This window comes from Dendrobates tinctorius, unplaced genomic scaffold, assembly GCF_039654945.1.
Source record: "Dendrobates tinctorius isolate UK_male_01 unplaced genomic scaffold, ASM3965494v1 ptg000294l, whole genome shotgun sequence".
In the NCBI taxonomy this organism is placed as follows: Eukaryota; Metazoa; Chordata; class Amphibia; order Anura; family Dendrobatidae; genus Dendrobates; species Dendrobates tinctorius.
The window spans coordinates 3,507,635-3,534,832 of record NW_027361961.1 but is presented as its reverse complement, the minus strand read 5'-3'; the positions used below and the strand labels follow the sequence as shown (position 1 = coordinate 3,534,832).

Here is a 27,198-nt window from a genome sequence, read left to right as displayed (position 1 = left end):
ATACACGGCTCCGCTCCGTACACCTCGTACACATGCGGCTCCGCTCCGTACACCTCGTACACACGGCTCCGCTCCGTACACCTCGTACACACACGGCTCCGCTCCGTCCACTTCGTACACACATGGCTCCTCTCTGTACACCTCGTACACACGGCTCCGCTCCGTACACCTCGTACACACGCGACTCCGCTCCGTCCACTTCGTACACACATAGCTCCGCTCCGTACACCTCGTACACACCCGGCTCCGCACACCTCGTACACACCCGGCTCCGCTCCGTACACCTCGCACACACGCGGCTCCGCTCCGTACACCTCGTACACATGCGGCTCTGCTCCGTACACCTCGTACACACACGGCTCCTGTCCATACATTTCGTACACACGGCTCCGCTCCGTACACCTCGTACACACACGGCTCCGCTCCGTACACCTCGTACACACACAGCTCATCTCCGTACACCTCGTACACACACGGCTCTGCTCCGTACACCTCGTACACACGTGGCTCCGCTCCGTACACCTCGTACACACACGGCTCTGCTCCGTACACCTCGTACACACACGGCTCCGCTCCGTACACCTCGTACACACGCGGCTCTGCTACATCCACCCTGTAAACCCCTCCTGACCCCACACATAAACTTCCCCTCTTCCAGCACCATGACAACCAGCACAGCAGAGACATGCATACACTGAGGCCCCTGATCATGTGACCACTGACTCCTCCCCTCCTGTGACCTCATCCCAGGTCCTGTGCGCACAGAGCAGCCATATATGTGGAGAGCGGCTCTGCGGGTGGAGGTAGGTGCTGGAGATTCCCCATTACTGGGGGGGACATTAACCCCTTCAGCACTGAGACTCTTTTTGGGTCTTTGTTGCCTCTTTATAAGAATCATAACGTCTCTGTTCTGTTTCCTGTAATAGATACATACGACCCAACTATGGGAGACAGGAAGGGAGGAAACGGAGTGTTCTCATAGTACAGGGCCCCTTTCTTGGCCCCACACAGCGTAATGCCCCCATTATGCCCCCCACACAGTATAATGTTCCCACAGTACTTCCATCCCCACACACACAGTATAATGTTCCTACAGTACCACCATCCCCCACACACAGTATAATGTTCCCACAGTACCACCATCACCCCACACACAGTATAATGTTCCTACAGTACCGCCATCCCCTCACACAGTATAATGTTCCCACAGTACCGCCACCCCCACACAGTATAATGTTCCCACAGTACCACCATCCCTCACACACAGTATAATGTTCCCACAGTACCACCATCCCCCCACACACAGTATAATGTTCCCGCAGTACCACCATCCCCCCCACACAGTATAATGTTCCCACAGTACCTCCATCCCCCCCCACACACAGTATAATGTTCCTACAGTACGCCATCCCCTCACACACAGTATAATGTTCCCACAGTACCACCATCCCCCCCCACACAGTATAATGTTCCCACAGTACCTCCATCCCCCACACACAGTATAATATTCCCACAGTACCGCCATCCCCCCACACACAGTATAATGTTCCCACAGCACCACCACACACAGTATAATGTTCCCACAGTACCTCCATCCCCCACACACAGTATAATGTTCCCACAGTACCGTCATCCCCCACACAGTATAATGTTCCCACAGTACCACCATCCTCCCACACGCAGTAAAATGTTCTCACAGTACTGCCATCCCCCCACACACAGTATAATGTTCTCACAGTACCGCCATCCCCTCACACACAGTATAATGTTCCCACAGTACTGCCATCCCCCCACACACAGTATAATGTTCCCACAGTACCGCCATCCCCCACACAGTATAATGTTCCCACAGTACTCCCATGCCCCCACACACAGTATAATGTTCCCATTGCACTGCCATCCTCCCACACAGTATAATGTTCCCACAGTACTGCCATCCTCCCACACGCAGTAAAATGTTCTCACAGTACTGCCATCCCCTCACACACAGTATAATGTTCTCACAGTACTGCCATCCCCCCACACACAGTATAATGTTCTCACAGTACTGCCATCCCCCCACACACAGTATAATGGTCCCACAGTACCGCCATTCCCCACACACAGTATAATGTTCCCACAGTACCGTCATCCGCCCACACAGTATAATGTTCCCACAGTACTGCCCTGCCCCCACACACAGTATAATGTTCCTATAGCACTGCCATCCCTCACACACAGTATAATGTTCCCACAGTACCGCCATCCCCCCACACACAGTATAATGTTCCCACAGTACCGCCATCCCCCCACACAGTATAATGTTCCCACAGTACCACTATCCCCCACACAGCATAATGTTCCCACAGTACCGTCACCCTCCCACCCACACGCTATAATATTCCCTGAGTACTTCCTTAGGCTCCTGAGGTCCTATAGTTGTAATAAATCCTGAAGTTTTACAGTTGCAATAATCCCTCTGTAAATTGGTTTTACCTTTTCCTGCTCCCCTGCTTGTATACCCTCAAGCATGTATACATGTATGTAGGGGAGCAGGCCTGACTAGATATTGAGGATTTGCACAGTAATATACCGCATGAGGATGGTATCAGAGGAGGAAGACATTTCTTTAAATTGACACTAATAGAGGGTAGTAAGCATAAGGACCACATAGAGGACTTTCTAAAATTCGCTCTTACTTATAACCTCTTTCTTTTTGACAGAAAGTACTTCCACCAGCTCAGGGGTACTGCAATGGGGAGCCCCTATGCCCCCTCATAAGCTAAACTATTCCTGAGTTTGTGGGAGGAATATTCCGGGATGATCATAAGTGGTGGCATATATATATTTTTGATTATGGTATAGATATTTTAACAACATTTTTATCATCTGGTCAGGGACCAGTGAACAATTTCATGAATTTGTCAGGGAACTCAATGTCAATAGAGTGGGCCTTAGTTTTGCATCCAGTTTAATTTTAACTAGGGTTGAGTGAATAGCTTTGGAGAACTCCTTATTCGAATAGCTATAGCGTTTACCCAATAGCTGCATTGGGAACCCGGACACCTGGAGCGCTCCCGATAATCTGCTGTTCGGCGCTGCAGCTGCATGTGTTGCGGCTGTGTGACAGTCACAGCACATGCATGGAGAGCCCAACAAACAGGCTCTCCATGCATGTGTTGTGTCTGTCACACAGCCGCGACACCTGCAGCTGTAGCGCCAAACAGCTGATTATTGGGAACGCTCAAGGTATCCGGGTTCCCGATGCAGCTATTGGGTAAACGCTCATCCCTAGTTATAACCAGTTGCCTTTCCTAGATGTACTAACCCAGGAAGAACAGGATGAGACTCAAGGGACACACATCTAACATAAACCTACAAGCCCTAATAAACTATTGAGGTGGGATAGCCACCACCATCCCCCTAAAAAAAAAAAATGGAATACCCAAGGGTCAATTTTTGCGATTGAGAAGAAACTGTTCTAATGTCACAGATTCTGATATACAGGCAATAGACACGAACACCAGATTCAGCGAAAAAGGATACCCACGGTAGGTTTTGGATTTTGCACGATCGTTTGCAGAAAAACGGGAGAGACAAACAATTCTCCGCACCTTACAAAGAGACCAAGAAAAAGATGGGATAACATGAGTAATAACAACTTCCGACAATCAGTGACCATATCTTTAATATCCTCAGAAAACACTGGGATATACTGTACTTCTGACCGACCCGGACCTGAGGGATGCTGTGGAATCTACTCCCTCATTTACTTTCAGAAAGGGTCGGTCAATTAGGGACCAATTAGTGCACAATTTCTATAAAAAACCTGCACCCAGGAGGACTTGGCTAGATAAAAGAATCTGCGGTTTCTTTAGATGTGGAGAATGTTGCACATGTAATTGAATGAGACCATGTAAATCTTTCTCAATTTCCTCCATGGGTAAATCATTTTTCCAGAGGAAAAAAAACTAAAAAGTTCTAAAACCTCAGGTCTTTTCTATGTGGCCACATGAACCTGCCCCCTACATGATGTAGCCAAGACCAAGCGGGAGTTTAGGAGGAGGGTAGGGGAGCATTTGGATGATATGCACCATGGTCGGGACATCCCATTAGTGAGAAACGTGAACAGTGTACATGGAGGTGACACCAGAGACATCTCCTTTTGTATCATTGAGGTGGTGAAACCCAATGTGAGAGGAGGTGATCACAATAGATTTGTCCTCAAATAGGAAAGTGAGAGGATTTTTAGATTGGATTCACAAGCCCCTAAGGGACTCTGAGTAAGTTTCCTATTCTGTTTTGTGTGAATACAGCCCCATTCTGGATTACATTTTTGGATTTTATTCTCTACCCATTGCTACTCAGTTCCCTGTGAATAGGGGTCACATATTGTTGTACTTCATCGAGATATCTAAGCTTCTATATCAGAATTATTTCTTACCATTTATATCCCACATATACTATTTAGAAATTAACAAGTGTGGTGATCCTTGTGTATCTCTAATTATACAATAGGGGTCACATTTGACCATTTAGTAATATACTCTGGGCCATCATCCTATATTTTGTAGTGATCTACTTGCCTATTTTATGATGAGAGGATGTGCAATACTTGTATTTAGTCTCCCGTGATGCTGATCTCAGAGGACTTTTCTATATTGGTAGAATGCAATCCAAATTCATTATGAACTCCGGCTTGGAAGGCATTCTTCTGGACATGTTCAGTCACAGATAGGAGACCGGGATGTGCTCCGGTGTGGAACACACACGTTCGGCCATGCAACAATCGCACAATGACACTCGATGAGCTCCAAAAAATTCAAATAACTCCAGCACTCATAACTCCGGCACTTATAATAAAACGTTTATTCATGAAAAAAACAATCAGTTCCAGATGATGAGTATATACAGGTATAAAGATTGGTGATTCAGACCCAAATGAAAAACAGATAATTAGTGGATGTTTTGGCTTCACAATGCCTTTCTCAAGCTATATCTGTGAGGAGAGGGGTCCTACATTTCCTGTGGTGGAGACTCACAAGTGTCCCGAGGCCAGATGAAGTGCATCGTCAGATGAGCTCCTGCAGCATATGTGGCCGCTATAATGCCTGTGAAATGAGAGGGCTTTGTGCGTCTCGGCATCGGGCACCCTCTCCTTCCCCCATCATCTCAATTTCAGTGATATCCTCATTCCCGTGATGGTGATACAATTGAATAGTATAGTGAATGATGGAGTCAAAAGCTCCTGATCCACCATTCAGCCTTCACCTGTGAGTCTGAGACTTCATGCACTACGGGTACAATGATGTCACTACATCACACCTGTAGTATGGAGCCTCAGTACTCAAACTGCACAGACCGGGGCAGCGCACCTCAGAAATAGGGTTGGTTGAATAGTGTGTATGTTTTGTTTTTTTTTAATTGTGGGGGGAATCATATTAAGTGAAAGTTTGTGGGGGGGGGTCTCATACTGAGTGAGGAGGCTGTGGTGGCCTGTAAGGGCCTCCATTCTGAATGCAGGTCTTCATCTTACGTGTAGAAGGTTGTGGTGGCTGTAATACTGTCTGAGGCGCTGTTGAGGGCATCGTACTGTGTGGAAGCTCTCATTCTGAGCTACATGAGCACAAAAGAGAACAATTTCCTAGTGATGAGTCAGATAGACCAAAGGTCTGTATTTCTCACTTATCCTATCTGGTTGCAGACTTGAATTGATATGGTGTTGTGTACCAGAAGGGAGACATTAGTCTGTTCTGAATGAAAGAAAAGATATAATGGCAGTAGGAATCTGGATTCCAGGCAGAGAGCATAATGGAGACAAAGAGCAGGGCCAGGTCTTTAGCTTAATCCAGAGGGCCTACTTAAACACTATAGAACTTTTCCCTGGGGCAGAAGGCCTTTTTTTAAACTTTTTTTTAAACAGTGTGATCATACAACATACAAGCCTCTGATGACTCCGGTGATGCACTGTACTACTGTAGTGCCGTGTATCATCATTGCCTGTCACTGTAATAATACACATGAGATAAGTGTTGGCTGAATGGTTATTTGGTGCCTCCAGACACCTCTAGCGGAGGATTATCTACAGGAAGAACAAACGGATTAGCCTCTGAAATTCAGGATGCCGGATCCTTCTCTGCCCTGACATCATCTGTCGGGAGACCCCGAAATACATTATATAGTCGCCCAACCCCTTCCCCCCCCCAAAAAAAAATCAGTGCTTTCATGTAACTTTAGTCTAATATGTATGGGAGTGTTAAAAGGTAACTTATTGGATGCTGCCTCTGGCCCGGCCTAATAGACCTTCGTACATTGCATGCCCAAACACCATTTTTAGGTATGTAAGTATCATAATAACTAGTTCGCCCAGTATTATTGAGTACTTTGGGCAGAGGGGCATTCAGCCGAACTCTGTCTTACCTTCTTAGATGCTACGTTTGCTTTTTATAACACCAAGTGGTTAAACTGCCAGGGTATTTGTTGCAGCCGCACCTGTGCCGTCCCTGCGGTGTACATCTATGTTCCGGGGCCCAAAAGAGTTCATATAGACGGCCGGTGGTGATGAAGTCAGTGACGTACTCTGGACAAATATGTTTCTAGAGCCGTAGTAGAAGATGAAGATGTCGTCCTCATCATGAAGTAGTTATTTCTCCTGTCCCGTGTAATGAATATCTCCTGCAGTATTGCTAATGCCGATTCCAGTGTCGGGAAATGAGACGAGAATTAGCGTTATGGAAGATGAGTCTAAGAGAAACGTATTCAGCTGCCGACTCCGAGGAAGAAACTGCTTGTTGTCTGTGGCCTAAATATATAGGTTTTATTAGTAGATGTAGAGAAGAAAACTAAATACTGTAAAATAATAAATCTCCTCATATGTTTCCCTTATTATCTCCAGTAATTGTATTATTACACAGGATTTTTATGATGTTACATCAGCTCATCTTCTCATTCAGGTCTCTACAATATCGGATCCTCTCAGTGAAGATCTTCTGTATAAGAAAACTTTCCTGATTTACCCATCAAGGATGGATATGGACAGAGACAAGATGGCGGAGAGGATATTACACCTCACCCTAGAGATCCTCTTCCGGCTTACTGGAGAGGTGAGAGATTCTGATGACGTCACATTACATCATTCTTATCTATGGGAATAACAGATGGACAGAACTGGAGAGGCGAGGACTCTGGGAATGTCTGTAGTGAGATTTATTAATGTGTCTCTCCATAACCAGGATTACACAGTAGTGAACAAGACCTCTAGTGAGCGCTGTCGGGACCCTGTGTCTGAGGTATGTGGAAGATCCCTGAGCCCAATCAAGGGGCCTCCACCTCACCCCCTGATACATGAAGACATCAATGACCAGAAGATCCTAGAACTCACCTACAAGATGATTGAGCTGCTGACTGGAGAGGTGACACTGCTGGGAATGCTGGGACATTATACAGTAACACTATGAAGGGATGGAGGGATGACGGTATCATTGTATGTGTCAGGTTCCTATAAGGTGTCAGGATGTTGCTGTCCATTTCTCCATGGAGGAGTGGGAGTATTTAGAAGAACACAAAGATGTGTACAAGGACGTCATGATGGAGGTTCCCCAGCCCCTCTCATCACCAGGTAATGGACAGGACTAAATACACAAGGCCTATAATTATCTGTATGTAATGAATGAATTCAGTCCCTGTATGTGTTTCCTCCAGATCTATCCAGTAAGAAGACAACACCAGAGAGATGTCCCCTTCTTCCACAGGACTGTAAACAAGAAGATTCCAATGTTCCTCAGGATCATCAGGTAGATGGAGAGAAGGTGTCATGAGATCTCCCCTATGATGTGTAGACGGCTGTGAAGGTCTTGTGCTCAGTCTTGTTTTATCCACCAGGATTATATGTTTTATACTTGTGTAATGAGAACGGTGGAGATGGCAGGATTAGAGCTGATCATAGATGGGACTTCTCCATCTGTCTGTGACTTTTACAATATTTGTTTCAGGGTGAAGATCTGACCCATATTAATACTACAGAGACATATGTGAGGGGTGATGAGCTGTGTAAAGAGGAGATTCCTGCAGATAACCGCCCAGGTGGGTATTATATACTAAATGCTGAGAAGTCACAGATTCTTCTCAGTCATTGGCTGTAGCTGCTTTATCAGTCGTGTAGTCCGGCCGTATTGCAATCGTGTGATCACCATTTTGCCTCTAGACCACAATATTCTCTTCCACTCAAAATTTTCAAAAGACTTTGGGCATTGAAAGACTTTTTCTATAGAACTTACAACCTGGCAGATTCACCTACCTCCTGGGATTAGAAGATGCTGATCGTTACCTTCCCAGATCTGTAAACAACAAACCCAAATGATGGCATATGTAGAATGTGCTGACAAGTTAGAAAATCACTTGAATAAAAATATTATGATGGTCCTGTAAGAGAGAGCGGAGGGTAATGATGCTGTTGGCTTCCTAGATCCCTGATATCTTACTGGATGAATCTACCTTCTCTCCCTTCTGTGCTGCTGAATGTTCTCATATGGTCCCTACAAGACCAGGTCCAGTCTTTCTGGCCAAACTTCACTTTTATAATCTACAACATGGAATGGGCAGTGAGGCCAAGTGTGAATTTCTGTACAATAACAACAGAGTTTCCCTTTATCCTGACTTTTAAAGCCGACTAACTTCAAACAGGATCATGATAAACTACATAAAGTACACCAGTGCCATGATTTATCTCTAACCTGTCTAAGCTGTGCGTGGCTGATGGCTGTAGTATACATTTATTCACGCCTCCAGGAGATGTGCTGGCATGGCTCATGTCTGGGTTTCATGGATTCACTACACGTCATAAATTACATTGTATTTTCGATCATAAGGAATTCAGATTACTGCACAATCTCTCCTGAAATGAGGAGCACTAATACTTTCTCTACTCTTCTGGTTGGTCAGGACTCATAGTGGCTCCAATGGTCCACCATATATGAGTGCAACTCTGGTTTAGCGTTGAAGTTCTCCTCTCACACATACGTTGTTTTTGGGGATGTAACATTTTATTTTATTCTATACCTGTTTTTACAGGTAAATTCTGTATGGTAGTTTGATTGTGGTGGGATCTGTCTGCCTCACTTATGTGAGTCTGTAATTCTCTGGTAGTCTTTAAAAAAAGTTCTCCATTGCCTCTTCCAAATGCCTGAGATCTAAATTTAAGACTCCTCAGCCCTGCACTATAATAAATAGTTATCTTTGAATGTCTAATATTTCTTCTTGAAACTCATCTGCAGAGAATATTGGCCATTACAGTAGCTTAGCTTGCCAAGAACCACTAAACCCCCTACTCTAATTACCCCAGAGAGGTTTCACCACTAGTTACTCATTCTTTAATGATGAAGACTGTTGAGTTTGATCATTTCAGTAGATGTGTTGTTTATATTGCAGTTTTTGACTACAGTAGTTAGTGTCAAAAATCGGGATTGTCTTGCTTATCACCCTTTAACAACACTTCGTGGATCTGGACTTACATAGGGACCCCTAGGCTTGGGCCATGGTGTTACCTGCTGTTCTGTGGTGTCAGATGGCAAGAAGAGTAATCAGGTAGTTGGGTCAGAACCAGGAGGGCAAAGGAAATATAAAATCAGAAGACACAAGAGTAGTCTGTAAATGGCCGGGGTCGCAACAGGAAACAAATACATAAGTCTGGAGCTCAGCAGAGGACTGAACCAGAGGAGAACAAGGCTGTCTCTGGCAAATTCCGGCAATATGTTTCAAGCTTTAGTAAGATGTGGTTCTTTCCAATTGGCAGAAGCAGGGAGCTTATTACTTCAGCTGGACAGCACACACACCCATACTGCCATACTGGATGGCAACAATCTTAGTGGCTGGACAGAGCCTGTGCCGCCCACAGCTTCTGATGTCTTCTCTATCACCAGCGCCACCTGTAGAATGAAAACGGCGGCTCCAGATGACAGAAACAGATGTCTCAGGGAGCAGATCCCAGAGAAGATGGGACACACCTTTTACAGGAGCCCTACGATGACAAAAGAGCAGAAAACCAGAGCAGTAGAAAATCCCAAAAAGTGACTCGATTTTAGAACTTGCCACCCTCAGTTTACTAATCTGTAGGAGTAGTGACTATTTTGACTTTACACGCAATTTCCGATGATTAGCGAAAATTCGTGGATGTTGGAGAGTGAAAATTGCACATTTGCCATTCCCCAACACATAGTGCCCAGACTGTGCTCCAGGAGACACACACACACCTTAAATTACCATATTTTTCGCTTTATAAGACGCTCCGGCTTATAAGACGCACCCCAAATTTTGAGGAGAAAAATAGGAAAAAACTTTTTTTTTTATAAAATGGTGGTGCTTCTTATGATCCAGGTGTCTTATTGCTTACCGGGGGTGGTGGGAAGTGGGGTCCCAGGGTTGCTGCTAGAAGAGGCAGGAGTGGAACGTTGCTGTTAGGATGAGGGGGTGTTTTGATGTGCAGGTGTCTGATGTTGTCGCTGTGCTATGTCCCCAGTGTTGTCATCACCGCGCTCTGTACCTGGTGCTGCCGGGTGCTGCTGCCCGCTCTGTCCCTGGTGCTGCCACCGCGCTCTGTACCTGGTGCTGCCGTCAGCTCTGTCCTCCGCTGCTGCCGCCGCCGCTCTCTGTCCCCCGGTGCGGCCGGGTGCTTGCCGCCGCCACGCTCTGTCCCGTGCTGCATGGGGGGGGCTCTGCCGTTCTCCCAAGGTTTCAGTGCTGAGATCTCCATCTGCGCTTGCGCGGTGGCCATTTTCCCGAAAGCAATCCACCGCTCAAGCGGTGGCGGCAGGCACCAGGCGACAGAGCGCGGCAGCACCTGGCCGCACCAGGGGACAGAGCGCGGCGGCAAGCACGCAGCAGCAGCACAAAAAAAGGTATGTTCGCATTGTAAGACGCACCCTGTTGTGAACTCTCTCTCTGGCTTCCCTCTTGTGATTACTGAAGGTAGTGGAGCTGGTCAGATTGACAGAGGTTTGTGAGTTCTCTTTCTGGGCTTCCTCTGGTGGTTACGGGCGGCACGGTGGCTCAGTGGTTAGCGCTGTAGCCTTGCAGCGCTGGAGTCCTGGGTTCGAATCCCACCAAGGACAACATCTGCCCCGTGTTTGTGTGGGTTTCCTCCGGGCACTCCGGTTTCCTCCCACATTCCAAAGACATACTGATAGGGAATTTAGATTGTGAGCCTTCAGGGACAGCGATGCTAATGTGTGCAAAACTGTAAAACGCTGCGGAATTTGTTAGCGCTATATAAAAATAAAGATTATTATTATTATTACTGGAGGTAGTGGAGCGGATCTGATTGACAGAGGCTTGCCACCTGATAATGAGGAAGACGATTGGAGATCTGGGGTTTCTGATTGCGATTTAGGACAGCCGACTGCCTCTATCCCTGCTGGTGATTTTCTTCCTGTGCCTCCTGAGGTCTGATGTCTCCTGCTCTGTCCCTGCATGTTCAGCTAAGTGGTTCATTTGCTACTCTGTTTGCATTTGATCTGGTTTTGTCTAGCACTGCTTTGTGTGGGTCAGCCAGCTCTGGCTAGGGCTGTGCTGAATCACCGCCCATATGTTACTGCATGTGCCAGTTTGTTTTGTCCCCTGTTATATTGGTCTCTTTTTGCTTTGCTTTCAGAATATACCAGAGTGCTGATATACTGGGGGCAAAGTTGTGCGACTTCAGTGTTTTTTGTGCATCAGACGTGTTGGAGTTTTGCAGGGTTTTTGCGTGATTGCAGACAGTGTCTTTCGTTTCCTGTCCTGTCTAGTCAGTGTGGGCCCCATCGTTTGCTCAGTCTATTTTTCTGCCTGCGTTTGTGTTTTCATCTTGTCTCACCGACAATATATGTTTGGGGACTATCTATTCCTTTGGGGTCTGCTCCGGGGCAGTTTAGATTTCCCCTTTCTTGCTTTAGGCTTAGTTAGCTCTCCGGCTGTGCCGAGGCGTCTAGGATCATCGTAGGCACACTCCACGGCTACTGCTAGTTGTGTGGACAGGATCAGGGGTCTGCAATCCGCTTAGTTACCAACCTCTCTGGTTTTCTGTGGCTTAGCCTGGGCCTGCTATCCTCCTCGGTGACCCATTCATAACAGCACCCCTATTTTCCCCCCAAATTTTGGGGAAAAAAAGTGCATCTAAGGCTGGTTTCACATTTGCGTTTTTTAGCGCTGGAAAAAAACGCATATGTGCGCATGCGTTTTTTCCCCTATATTTAACATGGGTGCGCATACCTGCGCGCTTGTAAGCGCATGTATGCGATTTTCATGCGCTGCGTTTTTTTGGGGTGTGCGTTTGTATTTTCCAGACGCAGCATGTTGCATTTTTTGGCCCTGCAAAAAAGCGCATGCGCACATATGCGCACGTTTTGCGCTAAAAATGGCCATTATAGCCTATGGATGCGCATATGTGCGCACTGGCATGCTCATGCGTTTTTTTGCATATGCGTTTTTTTTTTTTAACCATGGAATTTAGGGGTTTGGGTTAGAGTTAGGGTTAGTTAAGGGGGTTTAGGGTCAGGGTCAGGGTTAGGGTTGGGGTTTGGGTCAGGGTTAGGGTTAAGTATGGTTTGGTTAAGGGTTAGGGTCAGGGTTAGGGTCAGGGTTAGGGTTAGGGTCAGGGTTAGGGTTAGGGTTAGTTAGGGTTTAGGGTTTGGGTTAGGGTTAAGTATGATTTGGTTAAGGGTCAGGGTTAGGGTTAGGGTCAGGGTTAGGGTTAGTAAAGTCATGGTTTGGGTTAGTGTGAGGGGCCACCTAATGTTGGAAAAAAACGCAAACGCGGTAAAAACGCACTAAAAACGCATACAAACGCATAAAAACGCTGCGTTTTTTTCATGCATGCTCATAAAAATGCTTGAAAAAAACGCAGCAGTTGTATGCTTTTGTATGCGTTTTTTCAATGCGTTTTTTTGCGGGAAAAACGCGCTGCAAAAAAAGCAAGTGTGAAACTAGCCTAACAAAGCGAAAAATACGATAAGTGGTTTCTTCTCACTACAGTAATGCCCAATACATGGACGTTAAGTTTGGTTTGGGCACACTGCAAGGCTCAGAAGCGAGGGGGAGTTTTGACTTTGGGAGAGTGGATAGTGATGGATTGGTTTATGGAAGCCATGTTGTCTTTCTAGAGCTTTTGAGCCACTAATAATTAGAGATGAGCCAATATGTTAAAAAAAACCATCGCCAAACATAAATTCGGCACAAATATGGCACATTCGGATTCGTGATTGGAAACACGAGCAAATATTTATAAAATCGGGAAAAATCGTCACCATTCGGTAAAATGTGCGAGAAAATATTTGCGTTGCCACTAAAGTATTTTGAGCACTTTGGCTAGGATAGTGGTGGTGTATGATAAGCGGGGGTCACCTGTTTGATGAGGGTAGCGGGTGGGGAGATCTCAGAGGAGCAACGTGCTTGTAAATATATTTTTTTCTAACCTTATGTGTGCACATTGCGGCTAGCCAATTATGGCAAAGGAAACATCCACAATGTCCAGACACAATGGCTTGTGTCATTGGCTGCTGAAATCACATGTCCCTCTCCATATGAAGAGCAGACATCTTGTTTTAGTCACTATAATAGCGCAGAGAGGCTGCTCCTGATGCTGGTTGTGGGTGCTGATAGATTTTAGCTAGTTAGCTAGGCGCTTGTTTCTAAGTCAGCTCGGCACATTCAATAGAAGTGTGAGGTGCACTGCTTCTATTGTGCTCCATGCATAAGTAGACTTTTCAAAATCTTATTTTATCTGTTGCCAAATGTGATTCAGCAATGCATATGTCACCTCATTTAGTGACAGTGAAATCGTTCTGTGTGCAGAGTTGTTGCACAGTAAAATGACTCCATATCTCACTTTGTCATTTAGTGGTGGTGAACTTCATCTTTGTGTACAGATATATACTTTAATACTTCTGTTCCTAACATGATACGGTAGGGGAGATCTCCGTTTGAAATTGTTTGGAGCGTATCTTTATGTCACACAGAGCTCATTCACACTGAAACAATTCTTTCTTCTGTTACTAATATGATACAGTAGGGGAGATCTCATTTTTATCATTGTGTTGGAGCATATCTTTTTTTTTTATACAGGCCTCATCCACAGTAAAACAATTCTTTCCAGGCCATCCCTCCGGACAGCATCATAGGAGGTAGTCCTTCCTTGATCTATGATGGGACAGGATCACAAAGAGGTTAAAAGGCCCCTCTCACCTTAAACCTACAGTGTTAATCCTGTCCCCATCAGGGACAGATGCATGAGAGGAAGCGCAGAAGAAATCTTCCTGATCAATTGAGTAGGAGCTCCTGGTTGCCAGATTCGGGAGGATTGGGGTGTTTCCTAGCATCTCCTTCCTCCTGCCACATGGTCCAGAGGCTGACACCTCACTGAACAAGAGGTCCCTCAGCCTGTCAGTAGAGCTGGGGCTCCTAGTTCAAGCCGCTTCCCCCTCAGGGTGGGCTCTCGGCTCTCACATCCATTCCCTGCCGGCACTGTCCGGAGGCTGACACCTCGCTGATTAAGGGGTTCCTCAGCCTGTCAGTAGAGCTGGGGCTCCTAGTTCAAGCCGCTTCCCCCTCAGGGTGGGCTCTCGGCTCTCACATCCATTCCCTGCCGGCACTGTCCGGAGGCTGACACCTCGCTGATTATTGGGTTCCTCAGCCTGTCAGTAGAGCTGGGGATCCGGGTTAAAATTACTTCCCCCTCAGGGGGGCCCTTGGCTCACTTGTCCATTTCCTGGTCGTTTTACGGGGGAGCAACATGTAAATCTCTTATTACCCGGCCTATGCTCCAGCACATACTGCACTTTGGAAAAAGGAGCGCCAAAAATCATCTGCTTAAAATGCTGTGCTCCTGGTTGTGATGCCGCTTCCCATTATGATATTTGGAAGCAAAGGGGAAGCAGCACAGGTAAGTGCACAGTGTAAATACTGTCTCCAAAGGCCTCTGGGCTGATGCATAGCCTCATGGCTGTGCGAAGCTAGGTCGGGGGCCTCGTGCTGAGTTTTTGGCTTTAAAATTTAACTTGTGCCAAGCATGTTATCCTCTTTTTGTGGTTGAATAACACCTAGAGGGTTTGCTGTTGTCTACAAGACCAGTATCAGTCTAACTACTCCAGGTCTATAGGAGGCAGATGGTGTTAATACAGAACATTATCCCTGTGAAGATTGCCCACCAAGCTCCGCCTCATTAACTGGCTCCTTCACCTGGGGCTAGTCTGACAATTGTGAGGCGAAGGATTATCCTGAATGTAAATGGCACCTCGGTGCCTCATGGCAACTCAGTGTCTCATAGTGCTTCATTGCAATTCAGTGTCTCTTAGAGCCTCATGGCGCCTCAATGTCATAGTGCCTTATGGCACCTCAGTGTCTCATAGTGCCTCATTACAACTCAGAGATTCATAGTGCCTCAGGGCACCGCAGTGTCTCATAGTGCCTCAGGGCACCTCAGTGTCTTAAAGCGCCTCATGGCACCTCAGTGTCTCATAGTGCCTCAGGGCACCGCAGTGTCTCAGTGCCTCAAGGCACCTCAGTGCCTCATGTCAACTCAGTGTCTCATAGAGCCTCAGGGCACCTCAGTGTCTTATAGTGCCTCATGGCAGTTTAGTGTCTCATAGAGCCTCTTGGTGCCTCATAGAGCCTCATGGCACCTTAGTGCCTTATAGAGCCTCATGGCACCTCAGTGTCTCATAGTGCATTGCAACTCAGTTTCATAGTGCCTCAGGGCACCGCAGTGTCTCATAGTGCCTCAGGGCACCTCAGTGTCTTAAAGCGCCTCATGGCACCTTAGTGTCTCATAGTGCCTCTTGGCACCTTAGTACCTCAGTGCCTCATAGAGCCTCATGGCACCTCAGTGTCTCATAGTGCCTCAGGGCACCATAGTGTCTCTGTGCCTCAGGGCACCTCAGTGCCTCATGGCAACTCAGTGTCTCATAGAGCCTCAGGGCACCTCAGTGTCTTATAGTGCCTCATGGCAGCTTAGTGTCTCATAGAGCCTCTTGGCACCTTAGTACCTCAGTGCCTCATGGTGCCTCATAGAGCCTCATGGCACCTTAGTGCCTTATAGAGCCTCAAGGCACCTCAGTGTCTCATAGTGCCTCAGGGCACCTCAGTGCTTTCTAGCACCTCTGCCTCCAAGCACCTCATACTGTAGCTCTTCAGTACTTTATAGTGCCTCGTAGAACAGGAGTGTAAGTTCAGTATACTACCTTGTCAGGAGTTTAAGGCTGTGTTCACACACAGCGTTTTTTTAGCGGTTTTTACCGCGGTTTTCACTATAAAACCGCTAAAAATAAGCTGCACAGTCATTTCTATGCATTTTGCACTTTTTGTGCACATTGATGCGTTTTTTACCGTGAAAAAAACGCATCGCGGTAAAAAACGCAGCATGCTCATTAATTTTGCGGATTTTTCCGCGGTTTTGGCTTCTCCCATGCTTTTAGAAACTGCTGCGGTAAAAAACGCATCAAAACCGCGCAAAAAACACGCAAAAACCGCCGCGGAAAAATAGGTGCGGTTTCTGGGAAGGGTTTCAGGTTTTTGTGCAGAAATTTTCTGCAACGTGTGCACTTAGCCTAAGACTTGGCCCTTAATGGCTAAAGTTGGCACGCTCTTTCACAGTTTATGGTGGAAGAGAGCCATATGTCTATCGAGTTCATCCTATAACACGGTGAGGTCGAAGGTAACAGATGGGTGAGTCTGCAGAGCTGTTCACACATTCTCTGCCATGGGCATCAGAATTGTACTCCAAAGAGTCACATGGTCAAGAGGATGAAATCATCTGACCCTCGTCACCAGACATTAACCCCCGGGGAGGAGGAAGTGATCCTGATGAAACTCAGATATCTGAGGCTCACACGGACTGTTTTATACTGTCAGGGCAGAAAGACGAGGGTGAGAAATGGGATAACACAGAGGAATGATGATGAGATTGTAGATCCCACTTGTCGTGAACACAGAGGCACACAGCTGAGTAGGTCATCTGAGGAGGTGGAGGAGGAGAAAGACGAGGAGGTTATGTTGCACTGTACGGCGCAGACACAGAGTGATGCAACCACGACAAGCACTGCATCCTCAGCCACAACTGTGGCTGTGGCCAGCAGCATACGCAGGTTGCAGGGGCGACAAGGATTGCCTTGCCTGGGCCTTTTCACACCGCAAAGGATGAACCAACTCAAGTTATCTGCCAACTTTGCAAAAAAAAAAAGCATGGATTGTAGGGAAAAAGTGCAATAATTTGACTACTACATGCATGAACCTTCATATGCGCAATCAATATGCGTTACTCTGGCAATCCCACTGCGATAAAATACAGACCAGTGGACCTCAACAACCATCAGCCACCCTATCAACTGCTGTCAGTTGTTACGGAAGCGGATATGCCTGCTGTTTTTGACCAATTTTAAGAAAACGAGCATGCCACAACTTTATCAATCCACTGTACCATTTCTGCTTGCACGTCACTCATTGTCCAGCAGTTTGTCCAATTCACCATACTCCACCCAAACTCAGCACTGCAGCCAGCCCTTGATCCCACAGTTGTGGTCATGTAAAATGTTGTTTCCGCCTACACATGACAAAGCTAAGAGGTTGAACTCCACCATCTCCAATCTGTTGGCCACGGAAATGCTGCCTTTACGCCTGGTAGATACAGACGGTTTCCGAAAGCTGATGGCCATCGCAGTCCTGCAATACCAGTTGTCCAGTCACCATTACTTCTCTAAGAAAGCTGTGCCTGCGCTACACTAGCATGTCGCAGACAACATCACCTGTTCCTTGACTAAATCTCTGTCTGCCAGGGTGCATTTAATCACAGCCACTTGGACGAGTAAGCATGGCCAAGGGTGTTACATCTTGCTGACTGAACACTGGGTGACTTTGGTGGCTGTGGGGAAGGGGCTGCTCCACAAATCTTTGAATATTTGCCGGACAAACCTCTGTATTTAACACTTCCTCCACTGCTTCTGCCTCCTCCTCTACCTCTTATAGGGCCTCCAATTGCGCCCTCAACCCCTGCCTTAAAGAAACACGTATTCCAACAGTGCAGAGCGAATCCCCACCACCTCCATACTGTGCTGCCAGTGCTCATCATAATCGGGCAGTATTAAAATTGATATGCCTTGGAGATCACAGTCATACAGCTGAAGAGTTGTGGACCGCTCTCCAGGCCGAGTTTGAGCAATGGCTGTCTCCGCTGAACCTGGATCCACGGAATGCCATGTCCAATAATGATATGAACCTGGTGGCAGCCCTACTCCGAGGCAAGCTCACACACGTGCCTTGCATGACTCACGTCCTCAACCTGGTATTACAGTGATTTCTCCACCACTATCCTGGCCTGGGTGAGCTGCTGCAGAAAGCAAGGAAGCTATGTGCTCCCTTCCGTCGTCCGCACCACTCAGGTCATCGAATTGCATCTATAAAGAGGTCTTTGTCCATGTCAGTTAACAGGTTGATATGCGATGTACCAACATTGTGGAATTCTACTCTGCACATGTTACAGTAACTGTGGCAGCAGCAACTAGCCCTGATTCAGAATGTCATGTCTTATAGCCTGGGGCAATGCAGTACAGATGTGGCGCATATCATGTTTACGGATTGAGCACAGATTAAGGACCTCTGCACCCTTATGCACAGTTTTGAAATAGCTACTAAGATGACTAGCGCTGACGATGCCATCATCGGCATCACTATTTCGGTCATCTACATGCTGAAGCAGACTTTGAATAGCCTGCGGAGGGAAGTGGTGGTACCAGTGGAAGAGGAGGAAGCAGAGGAGAATGCGGAAGGGATATCATAGTCTCAAAATTCCAGACTGCTATCACACAGGTGCCAAGGGGGTGGATTACTGCGATTGAGAGGGGGCTGGTAATACCAGACAAATTGTTAGTGAAGGTGCAAGAGCTGATGAACAAATGGAGGAGGAAGATGTGATGGGCAAGCTACTGTCATAAGATGAAGAGGAGAATCATCCCCTCTGTGTTGTTCATGGTTGGCAGGAGGGCACGGAGGAAACAAACATTAGTGTTACCCAGCCACCAACACAGCATGGGCTTGGACATCATGGAAGAACCCGACATATGACTGCCTTTTTGCTGCACTATCTGCACCATGATTCCCGTTTAGTTATGATTTGAAAAAGTGCTCACTACTGGGTTGCCAGTCTGTTAAATCCACGATATAAGACAAAATTTGGCCAGATTCTTCCCATCCTGGAAAGGGACCCACGAATGCTTTTACACAATGTAAAGAAAGGTTTTCCCCAGGACAGAAGTGAGGTACACAGTGTGCGTCACAGCTCTAGACTTCCAATCTTTGGCACATCAATTCGTCAACGCCAAAACATTAGCAGCAGCAGTAGTGTAAGTGGCAGAAGCAATTTCTGTGACTCCTTTGACAAATTTTTTAAACCAGCTTGTGCACCAGCACAACAGAGTTCAAGTCTGACACGTGGTGAACGACTGGAGAGGATGGTGCAGCAGTATCTAAAACTCAATATCAATACCATCAGGGAGGGTTTGGACCTTTTATATTTTGGTCTTCAAAAATGGATGAGTGACCTGAGCTCGCCTCTCATACCTTGGAGGTTTTATACCCGGCAGCCAGCGTTCTCTCAGAACGTGTCTTTAGCGCTACTGGTGGTGTCCTAACGGATAAGCTCAGCCGTCTATCCACTGAAAGTGTAGACCATCTAACTTTCATCAAGATGAACAAGTCCTTGATCTCCAAGGACTTTTGCACCCCAATCGCAGACTGTACAGACTAGGCGATGTTGTAGTTTTTAGTGTGCTGCATTGATCTTGCATAATTGCAGTCTGTGATACCTTTAGTGTGGCCACTGTGCCTACTGTTGCTGCTGCAGATGTTTACACAAACTTGTGCAAATGTGAACACTCCTGGTTGCGTCTCTTTCTGCTGGGTTGGCTGTAGTGGAAGATGTGTCAGTCCCTATTATACTATTTCTACTCTCATGAAATTGATGCCACTTTGTTGGTGTCTGCCACTAATTGTTGGAAATGTGAACATTCCTGGTTGGGTCTACATATGCTGGGTTGGCTGTAGTGGAAGAGATGTCACTCCCTATTATACTATTTCTACTCTAGCAAAATTGATGCCACTTTGGTGGTGTCTGCCCCTAATTATTTAAAATTTGAATAATCCTGATTGGGTCTCCCATCTGCTGGGTTGGCTGTAATGAAAGAGGTGTCACTCCCCATTATACTATTTCTACTCTAGGGAAATTGATGCCACTTTGGTGTTGGCCCCTAATAATTTTACCATTGAATACTCTTTATTGGTTCTCAATCTGCAGGGTTGGCTGTAGTGGAAGAGGTGTCTGTCGCTATTATACTATTTCTACTCTTGAGAAATTGATGCCACTTTGTTGGTGTCTGCCACTAATTTTTGGAAATATGTACACTCCTGGTTGGGTTTCCATCTGCTGGCTTGGCTGTAGTGGAAGAGGTCTCTGTCCCCATTATACTAGTTCTACTCTCTTGAAATTGATGCCACTTTGGTGGTGTCTGTTACTAATTTTTGAAAATGTGTAAACTACTGGTTAGGTCTCCTTCATGTGTGTTACCTGTAATAATAATAATTTTATTTCTATAACGCCAACATATTCCGCAGCACTTTACATTTCAGAGGGGACTTGTTGCAGTAGGCCTCTGACACCGGCATGCCTCTACCACCTTTGAGTCAACTACCCGTGTTATTATACTTAAATTTTTCTCACAATAGTAGTCTATAAAACTGATATTTGTGTCACCTGAGTGTGGCTGAGTATCAAAGGAGGTTGAGCTGTTGCATGTGTTATCAGGGCTCCCTGCACAGCAGGCCTACAACGATCCCTCACCCACTTTGTATTCATTTGAAGATTAATTCAAAGCTGTAAATTCTGGCCCAGACTGCTATTTCTTGCATGGCTGATTGCTGCCGTGCCATACTACAATTTAGACTGTGGGTGAATTGAGTCCAATTTCCTGGTATCTGCCCCTAATTTGATGTGTTTTGCCAGCTTTTGGGCACGTTTGAAGGTGCTGTGTATGCGTTTGTCTTTGCCTCCCATTGACTCTAATGACGTTCATCTATGTTCCTTGAATATTCAACAAATCGGCGAATATTATAAAATTGAGTATCGTAATTCGAACAAAACATTGAAATATTTGCTCATATCTACTAATAATATGGAAACCTCTGTTTTTCCACTGACAGATGATGTACCTGAGTGGAGATTTGTTATTTGTGAGATGAGTAGATGTTTTATTAGTATTATTTTCGCCTACTAAACATTGCTTTGTGGTTTTTATTCCATATTTGGGAAGCAGAATGAACAAACAGATGAATATCGTGCTCTGCCGGTTCCAACTATGAGGTTGAACTGTCATTGTCTTGGTGAATAATTCAATATTTTTAAACCAATTGCCATTTTTACAGACAGTTTAAGTAGAAAAGTAAAATTCAAGGATATTTAAAAAAAATTTTTTTTGTCTTATCAGATGACTGTACCAGGAGATCAGAGGGACAGCTTACATCTTCAATTTTTAAATCAGATGATCTTGAGATCCCACATGATACAATTGAAGTGAATGCAATTATTAAAGATATAGCATCATCCCTGATCCCACAGGATACAATTGAAGTGAATACAATTATTAAAGATATAGCATCATCCCTTAATAGCAAAGATCTGTTATCTGAACCTTTGAAACAGGTCCTGCCTTCTGATTCATTACCAACTAAGGAAAATCAAAGTCGCAAAATAAGCATTAAAAAACAAACCATTCCTAAATCAAAGAAGTCATTTTCACCTTCAGAATATGGTAATCGTTTTACCCGAGAAAAGTCTGTTCACAAACATCAAAAAAGTCACACAGCGGAGAACAGATTTTCTTGTTCCAAGCGTGGGAAATGTTTTAATGGGAAATCTGATCTTTTTAGTCACAAGAGAATTCACACAGGGGAGAAGCCTTTTTCATGTTCAGAATGTAGGAAAAGTTTCAATCGGAAATCAGATTTGGTTAGGCATCAGAGAACCCATACAGGGGAGAAGCCTTTTTCATGTTCAGAATGTAGGAAATGTTTTAACCGGAAAGTGCATCTTGATGACCACCAGAGAACTCACACAGGGGAGAAACCTTTTTCATGTTTAGAATGTGGGAAATGTTTTAACCAGAAAGCGCAACTTAATCGCCACCTTAGAATCCACACAGGGGAGAAGCCTTTTTCTTGTTCAGAATGTAGGAAAAGTTTCATTCGGAAATCAGATTTGGTTAGGCACCAGAGAACCCATACAGGGGAGAAGCCTTTTACATGTTCAGAATGTGGGAAATGTTTTAATCGGAAAGTGCATCTTGATGACCACCAGAGAACTCACACAGGGGAGAAACCTTTTTCATGTTTAGAATGTGGGAAATGTTTTAACCAGAAATCGAATCTTGAAAGGCATCAGAGAACCCACACAGGGGAGAAGCCTTTTTCATGTTCAGAATGTGGGAAATGTTTTAACCACAAAACGAGTCTTGATTGCCACCAGAGAATCCATACAGGTGAGAAGACTTTTTCATGTTCAGAATGTGGGAAATGTTTTCACCGGAAAGCTCTTCTTGATAGCCATCTGTAATGATAATGTAAGATATGATAAGTAAGATATGACTTCACTGGAACATTACAGAATCTCCCATTGTTACACTACAGATGAGACTTCTGCTTGTCACACGCTGCAGAGGTGACCCCCCCTCCTTCCCCCTTAGCAGCTGCACTGTGTGTATCTCCTGTGCCTGCTTGTAACCCTACACCAGACACTTCCTGTGCAAACATTCTCTCCAGCTAAGGAATGTTAATTAAGCTGAGTGGAAAGAATGTCTTTGTTTGAAGCACCATGCGTCTGGATACAAGTATGGGAAATATCAAAAGAAGCCATAGCGCGCACCTCGTTCGCAACAGAAAAATGAAAATGACATTTCTGCAAAATGCATCGACCCAGCGTTCTGGCCCATAATTTTCACGATTCCAGCACCCACTGAAACCGAGAACTGGATTTTGTCTAAACGGTGTGACATAATTACTGCATGTTTGACCTTTAATTATTGTCTCCGACAGGCTAAGGAAAATGAGACCATGTGTGTGTTTATATGAGGTACCCTCTGCGAGATATAGTCATTATAAGTTTTGTAGTCAGAATTGTACGCCTAGAGCAGGGGGAGGAACATCACCAGACCGCCCCTTTCGTGATGTTACAAACCCAAAGCTATAAGGTACTCCCTCCCAAAAACTATTTGTTCGAGCTGGAGGTTTGATGTCAAAAGGACCCCAGATGCAGGGTGACGTCTGGACCCGCCTCCCCCCACATGGTTAGCCTAAAGACAATCTAAGCACCTGTAAGTGATGAACCTTATGTTAATCCCATTTCTTTTAGATTTGCCTTGTACATACCTAATGTCTCAACTTTGTAACATCTTTTATCTGTGTAATCACTGCCCCCCTTTTGGGGAATAAATTATAAGTTTATTAGTCTGTCTTCATGCTCTAAAAACGAACACGTGCCTTTAAGATAATTGCTACCGAATTGGGTTGGCTTCGAACCCCTCTATTAAGTTTATAGCTTAATCAGAGAAACTCCGGAGCTGGTGGCGGCAAAGTGTAATCTGGGCCCTGGGCACTGCTGAGAGTGACGGAAGGGATTTTATAAGCTAATTGGGTGGCTGTGGCCAGAGCATTTTATAATTCCCTCACTGCAGCGTGCCGGGTGGCCAGATCTCATTGAAGCAGCTGGCCGGCGACCAGTTATCCCAGGTGTAGTTCCCTGACTGACCTGAGGGTAAGGGGGGCAAGACTAGCTTGCGGTTTTTTATCACATGGTGTCAGCGGTGGGATAACTAAGATAATCCCCCCTGTGCCTGTGATAGCCGTGTGTCGGCAGTGCGTCGCATCCCTCCGTCCCATACATACCGATGTCAGTGGCGGGATCGTGACACCACTAGAGAGCCCACACGGGAGAATCCTTTTTACTATTCAGAATGAGGGAAATGTTTTGTAAATAAATATTCTTTTTAATCACCAGAGAACTCACACAGGGGAGAAGCCTTTTTCATGTTCAGAATGTGGGAAATGTTTTAACCGGAATGCGCATTTTGATGACCACCAGAGAACTCACAGAGGGGAGAAGCATTTTTCATGTTCAGAATGTGGGAAATGTCACCCACAGTACTATTCGTATCCCAGGAAGGATTTTTTCCATGTGGGTGATACTCTTCCCAGGTCCAGGTTGTATGAGACTTTTCAGCCACCTTAGGCTACTTTCACACTTGCGTTAGGAGGCGCAGCGCACGGCTGCCGTACAGCTCCGCCCCCTGCGTGCCTCCTCCGATCAGCTCCTCATACGGGCGCATGACGCTGCATGTAACCTGTGTACCCTATCGTTAGCATTGGGTACGCAGGCCGTGCGCTGGTATAATTTTGACGGCGCGTGCGCCAACGTGCACTAAACGCACCGTGTTGCATTTTGGTGCGCTCGGTGCACCGTCAAAAGGGCGCATGCGCCGTCAAAATCATGCCAGTGCACAGCCTGCATACCCAATGCTAACGATAGGGTATGCAGGTCGCATGCAGCGTCATGCGCCCATAGGAGGAGCTGACCGGAGGGGGCGCGGCAGGGGGCGGAGCTGCACAGCGGCCGTACGCTGCGCCTCCTAACGCAAGTGTGAGAGTAGCCTTATTTGAGTCATTTGCATTGCTTGGCAAAAGCTCATCCTGATTCCTGGGAGAGGTTATTACTACATCATGCTTTTAATAGTTGGCTATTTTTGGCCACTTTTTTCTATTTATCCTATTTGCTTTTTTTCACAGTAAATCTTCAACCATAGAGCTTTATTTGTATGGTATTAGTTGGTATACTCTCATCTCATACATGTGCTGCATAAATGGTATGTTCATGGTGTAGCCAGGAAGGAACGAGTTATTAGGGGTCGTGCAAGGGCATGGCCCTATTGTGGGTCATTATATGGTTTTTCTTCTTTTGCATCATGCATTTTTAAATGTTTTTAACCTTGCAGTGTTGTTCTGTTGTCACTTTAATAAAGATTTTGATATTATTCATTTGGTGATCCCTGTGATCTGCGTGGTACTTTCTTGTTTTTTGGTCTTGCATTACTCTAGCATGTAACGGGCGATCCCTATTAGTGGTGCCCTCCTGCTCTTGTTTGCTAATGTAGAAAATGTTTTAACCAGAAATCGAAATGGTGTAACAAAAAATGGAGTCTTGATAGCCACCGGAGTACTCATACAGGTGAGAAGACTTTTTCATGTTCAGAATGTGGGAATTTTTTTGTGAACAAATCAATTTTCCTTAGTCACCATAGAATTCACACAGGGGTGAAACCTTTTTTTATATTCTTAATGCGTGAAATGTTTTACATGGAAATTAACTCTTAGTAAATATTAGAGAAGCCACACAATGGAGAATCCTTTTTCATGTTCGGAATGTTGGAAAATTTTAAACGGAAAATTGTATTTTCTTAAAGGGGTTGTCCATTACTAGGGCAACCCCTGTTATTTCTCATGTTTGGCCTCACTAAAATAAAAACACTGATACACGCCTTCCATGCCAGGGCCGTTCCAGTGGTGTCGACACTCCCTTTCCCAGGGTTCATGTGAGGTTGTTACATAACACGAGCCCTGCGCACAATCAGCGCCGTCTTCACTGTTTCAGGTTTTAGATGTATTGAACATCTACAGGAAGCCAGAGAGGCGGCTGCTCTCTAACTTCGTCCTATTGCTCGATTAGTCCAAAAGTGGGGACAGTGACTCCAGCGTTGATTGGGAGTAGGATTCACATGATGTAACAACCTCACTTGAACCCCGGGAACGCAAGTGCTGACACTGCTAGAATGGCTCCTGCATGGACGTTTAAGTCTTTTTTTTTTTTTTTAACCGGACCAAACGTGAGGCATGAGAAGGGATTGTCCAAGTAGTGGGCAACCCCTTTAAATATCAAAAATCTCAGAGAGACAGAGAAGCCATTATCATACCTAGAATGTGAAAAATAAATGACTGGAAAATCATTTTGTTAACAATCAAAAATTAGTCAGAGAGAAACTATATATGTTATTGACAAATTGTTCAAAAACATGTAACAGACAGTCGTATAATTAAATGAGAAAAGAAAATTGCATTAGAACGATATTTCTTGAACTATAAGGCTGCGTTCACACATTGCGTTTTTTTTCAAGTTTTCTCTGTGGTTTTTAATGCGCGTTTTTGCAGCGAAAATGCAAAAAAACAGCATTCCATGCAATCCTATGGGATTCCGCAATGCTGTGCTAATGCTGCGAATATTTCCGCGGCGGAATCGCGTCGCCCACCATGCAAAAAGTAAGCAGAACATTTGCAAATGGTACCCACGGTCCAGAGGAGAGGAGAGGAGATTCTCCTCCAGGCTCTGGGTATCATATCCCTGTAAAAAATAGAATCAAAATAAAAAAATCATCATATTCTCACCTTCCGATGTCCCTCGCAGCGTCACCAGGCTTCAGCGATCCTCCCGGCAGGTCCCGTTCCCAGTAATGCATTGCGAAAATAACCTTTGATAATGTTGCGGTCTCGCGACACCGTAGCGGTCTGGCGAGACCGCAACGTCATCAAATGTCATTGTCGCAAAGCATCACTGCAAACTGGACCATCGCAATGATCGGGAACGCTGTGCGGGACGTCGGAAGGTGAGAAAAACACAATTTTTTATGATTTTTAACATTAGATCTTTTTACTGCTAATGCCGCATAGGCAGCCTCAATAGTAAAAAGTTGGTCACACTCGTCAAACACTATGTTTGACGAGTGTGACCAACCTGTCAATCAGTTTTCCAAGTGATGTTACAGATTGCTTGGAAAACGCTAGCATTCTGCAAGCTAATTACGCTTGCAAATCGCTAGTTTTTCCGCGGGAAAATTGTGGTAATTTCAAATGCGGTTTTTCCGCGGAATGGAATTCCGGAATTCCTGCGGTAACTTCCGCGGGAATTCCGCAACGTGTGCACATAGCCTAAGGCTGGTTTCACATTTGCGTTTTTTAGCGCTGGAAAAAAACGCACACCTGCGCATGCGTTTTTTCCCCTATATTTAACATGGGTGCGCATACCTGCGCGCTGGTAAGCGCATGTATGCGATTTTCATGCGCTGCGTTTTTTTGGGGTGTGCGTTGGGATTTTCCAGACGCAGCATGTTGCAT

General features: G+C 45.6%; 1 protein-coding gene across 1 annotated transcript; it reads left to right on the top strand.

Annotated features, from left to right (window-relative positions):
* The first annotated feature begins 708 nt into the window (after nt 1–708).
* On the top strand, nt 709–24,040 carry LOC141072993 (uncharacterized). The gene is made up of 7 exons (XM_073560262.1): nt 709–803; nt 6,933–7,082; nt 7,212–7,391; nt 7,474–7,597; nt 7,681–7,772; nt 7,971–8,061; nt 21,474–24,040. Exons 1-7 carry the CDS (start codon nt 777–779, stop codon nt 22,595–22,597), a joined length of 1,788 nt encoding a protein of 595 aa, XP_073416363.1. The 5' UTR covers nt 709–776; the 3' UTR covers nt 22,598–24,040.
* The last annotated feature ends 3,158 nt before the right edge of the window (nt 24,041–27,198 follow it).

What these genes read in the sequence shown, in the direction of transcription:
- LOC141072993 (XM_073560262.1), top strand. Translation starts at nt 777, where the DNA reads ATGTGGAGAGCGGCTCTGCGGGTGGAG. An exon ending in TTGAGCTGCTGACTGGAGAG is followed by an intron (nt 7,392 to 7,473) that starts GTGACACTGCTG and finishes TGTATGTGTCAG; the next exon opens with GTTCCTATAAGGTGTCAGGA. An exon ending in ATGTTCCTCAGGATCATCAG is followed by an intron (nt 7,773 to 7,970) that starts GTAGATGGAGAG and finishes TATTTGTTTCAG; the next exon opens with GGTGAAGATCTGACCCATAT.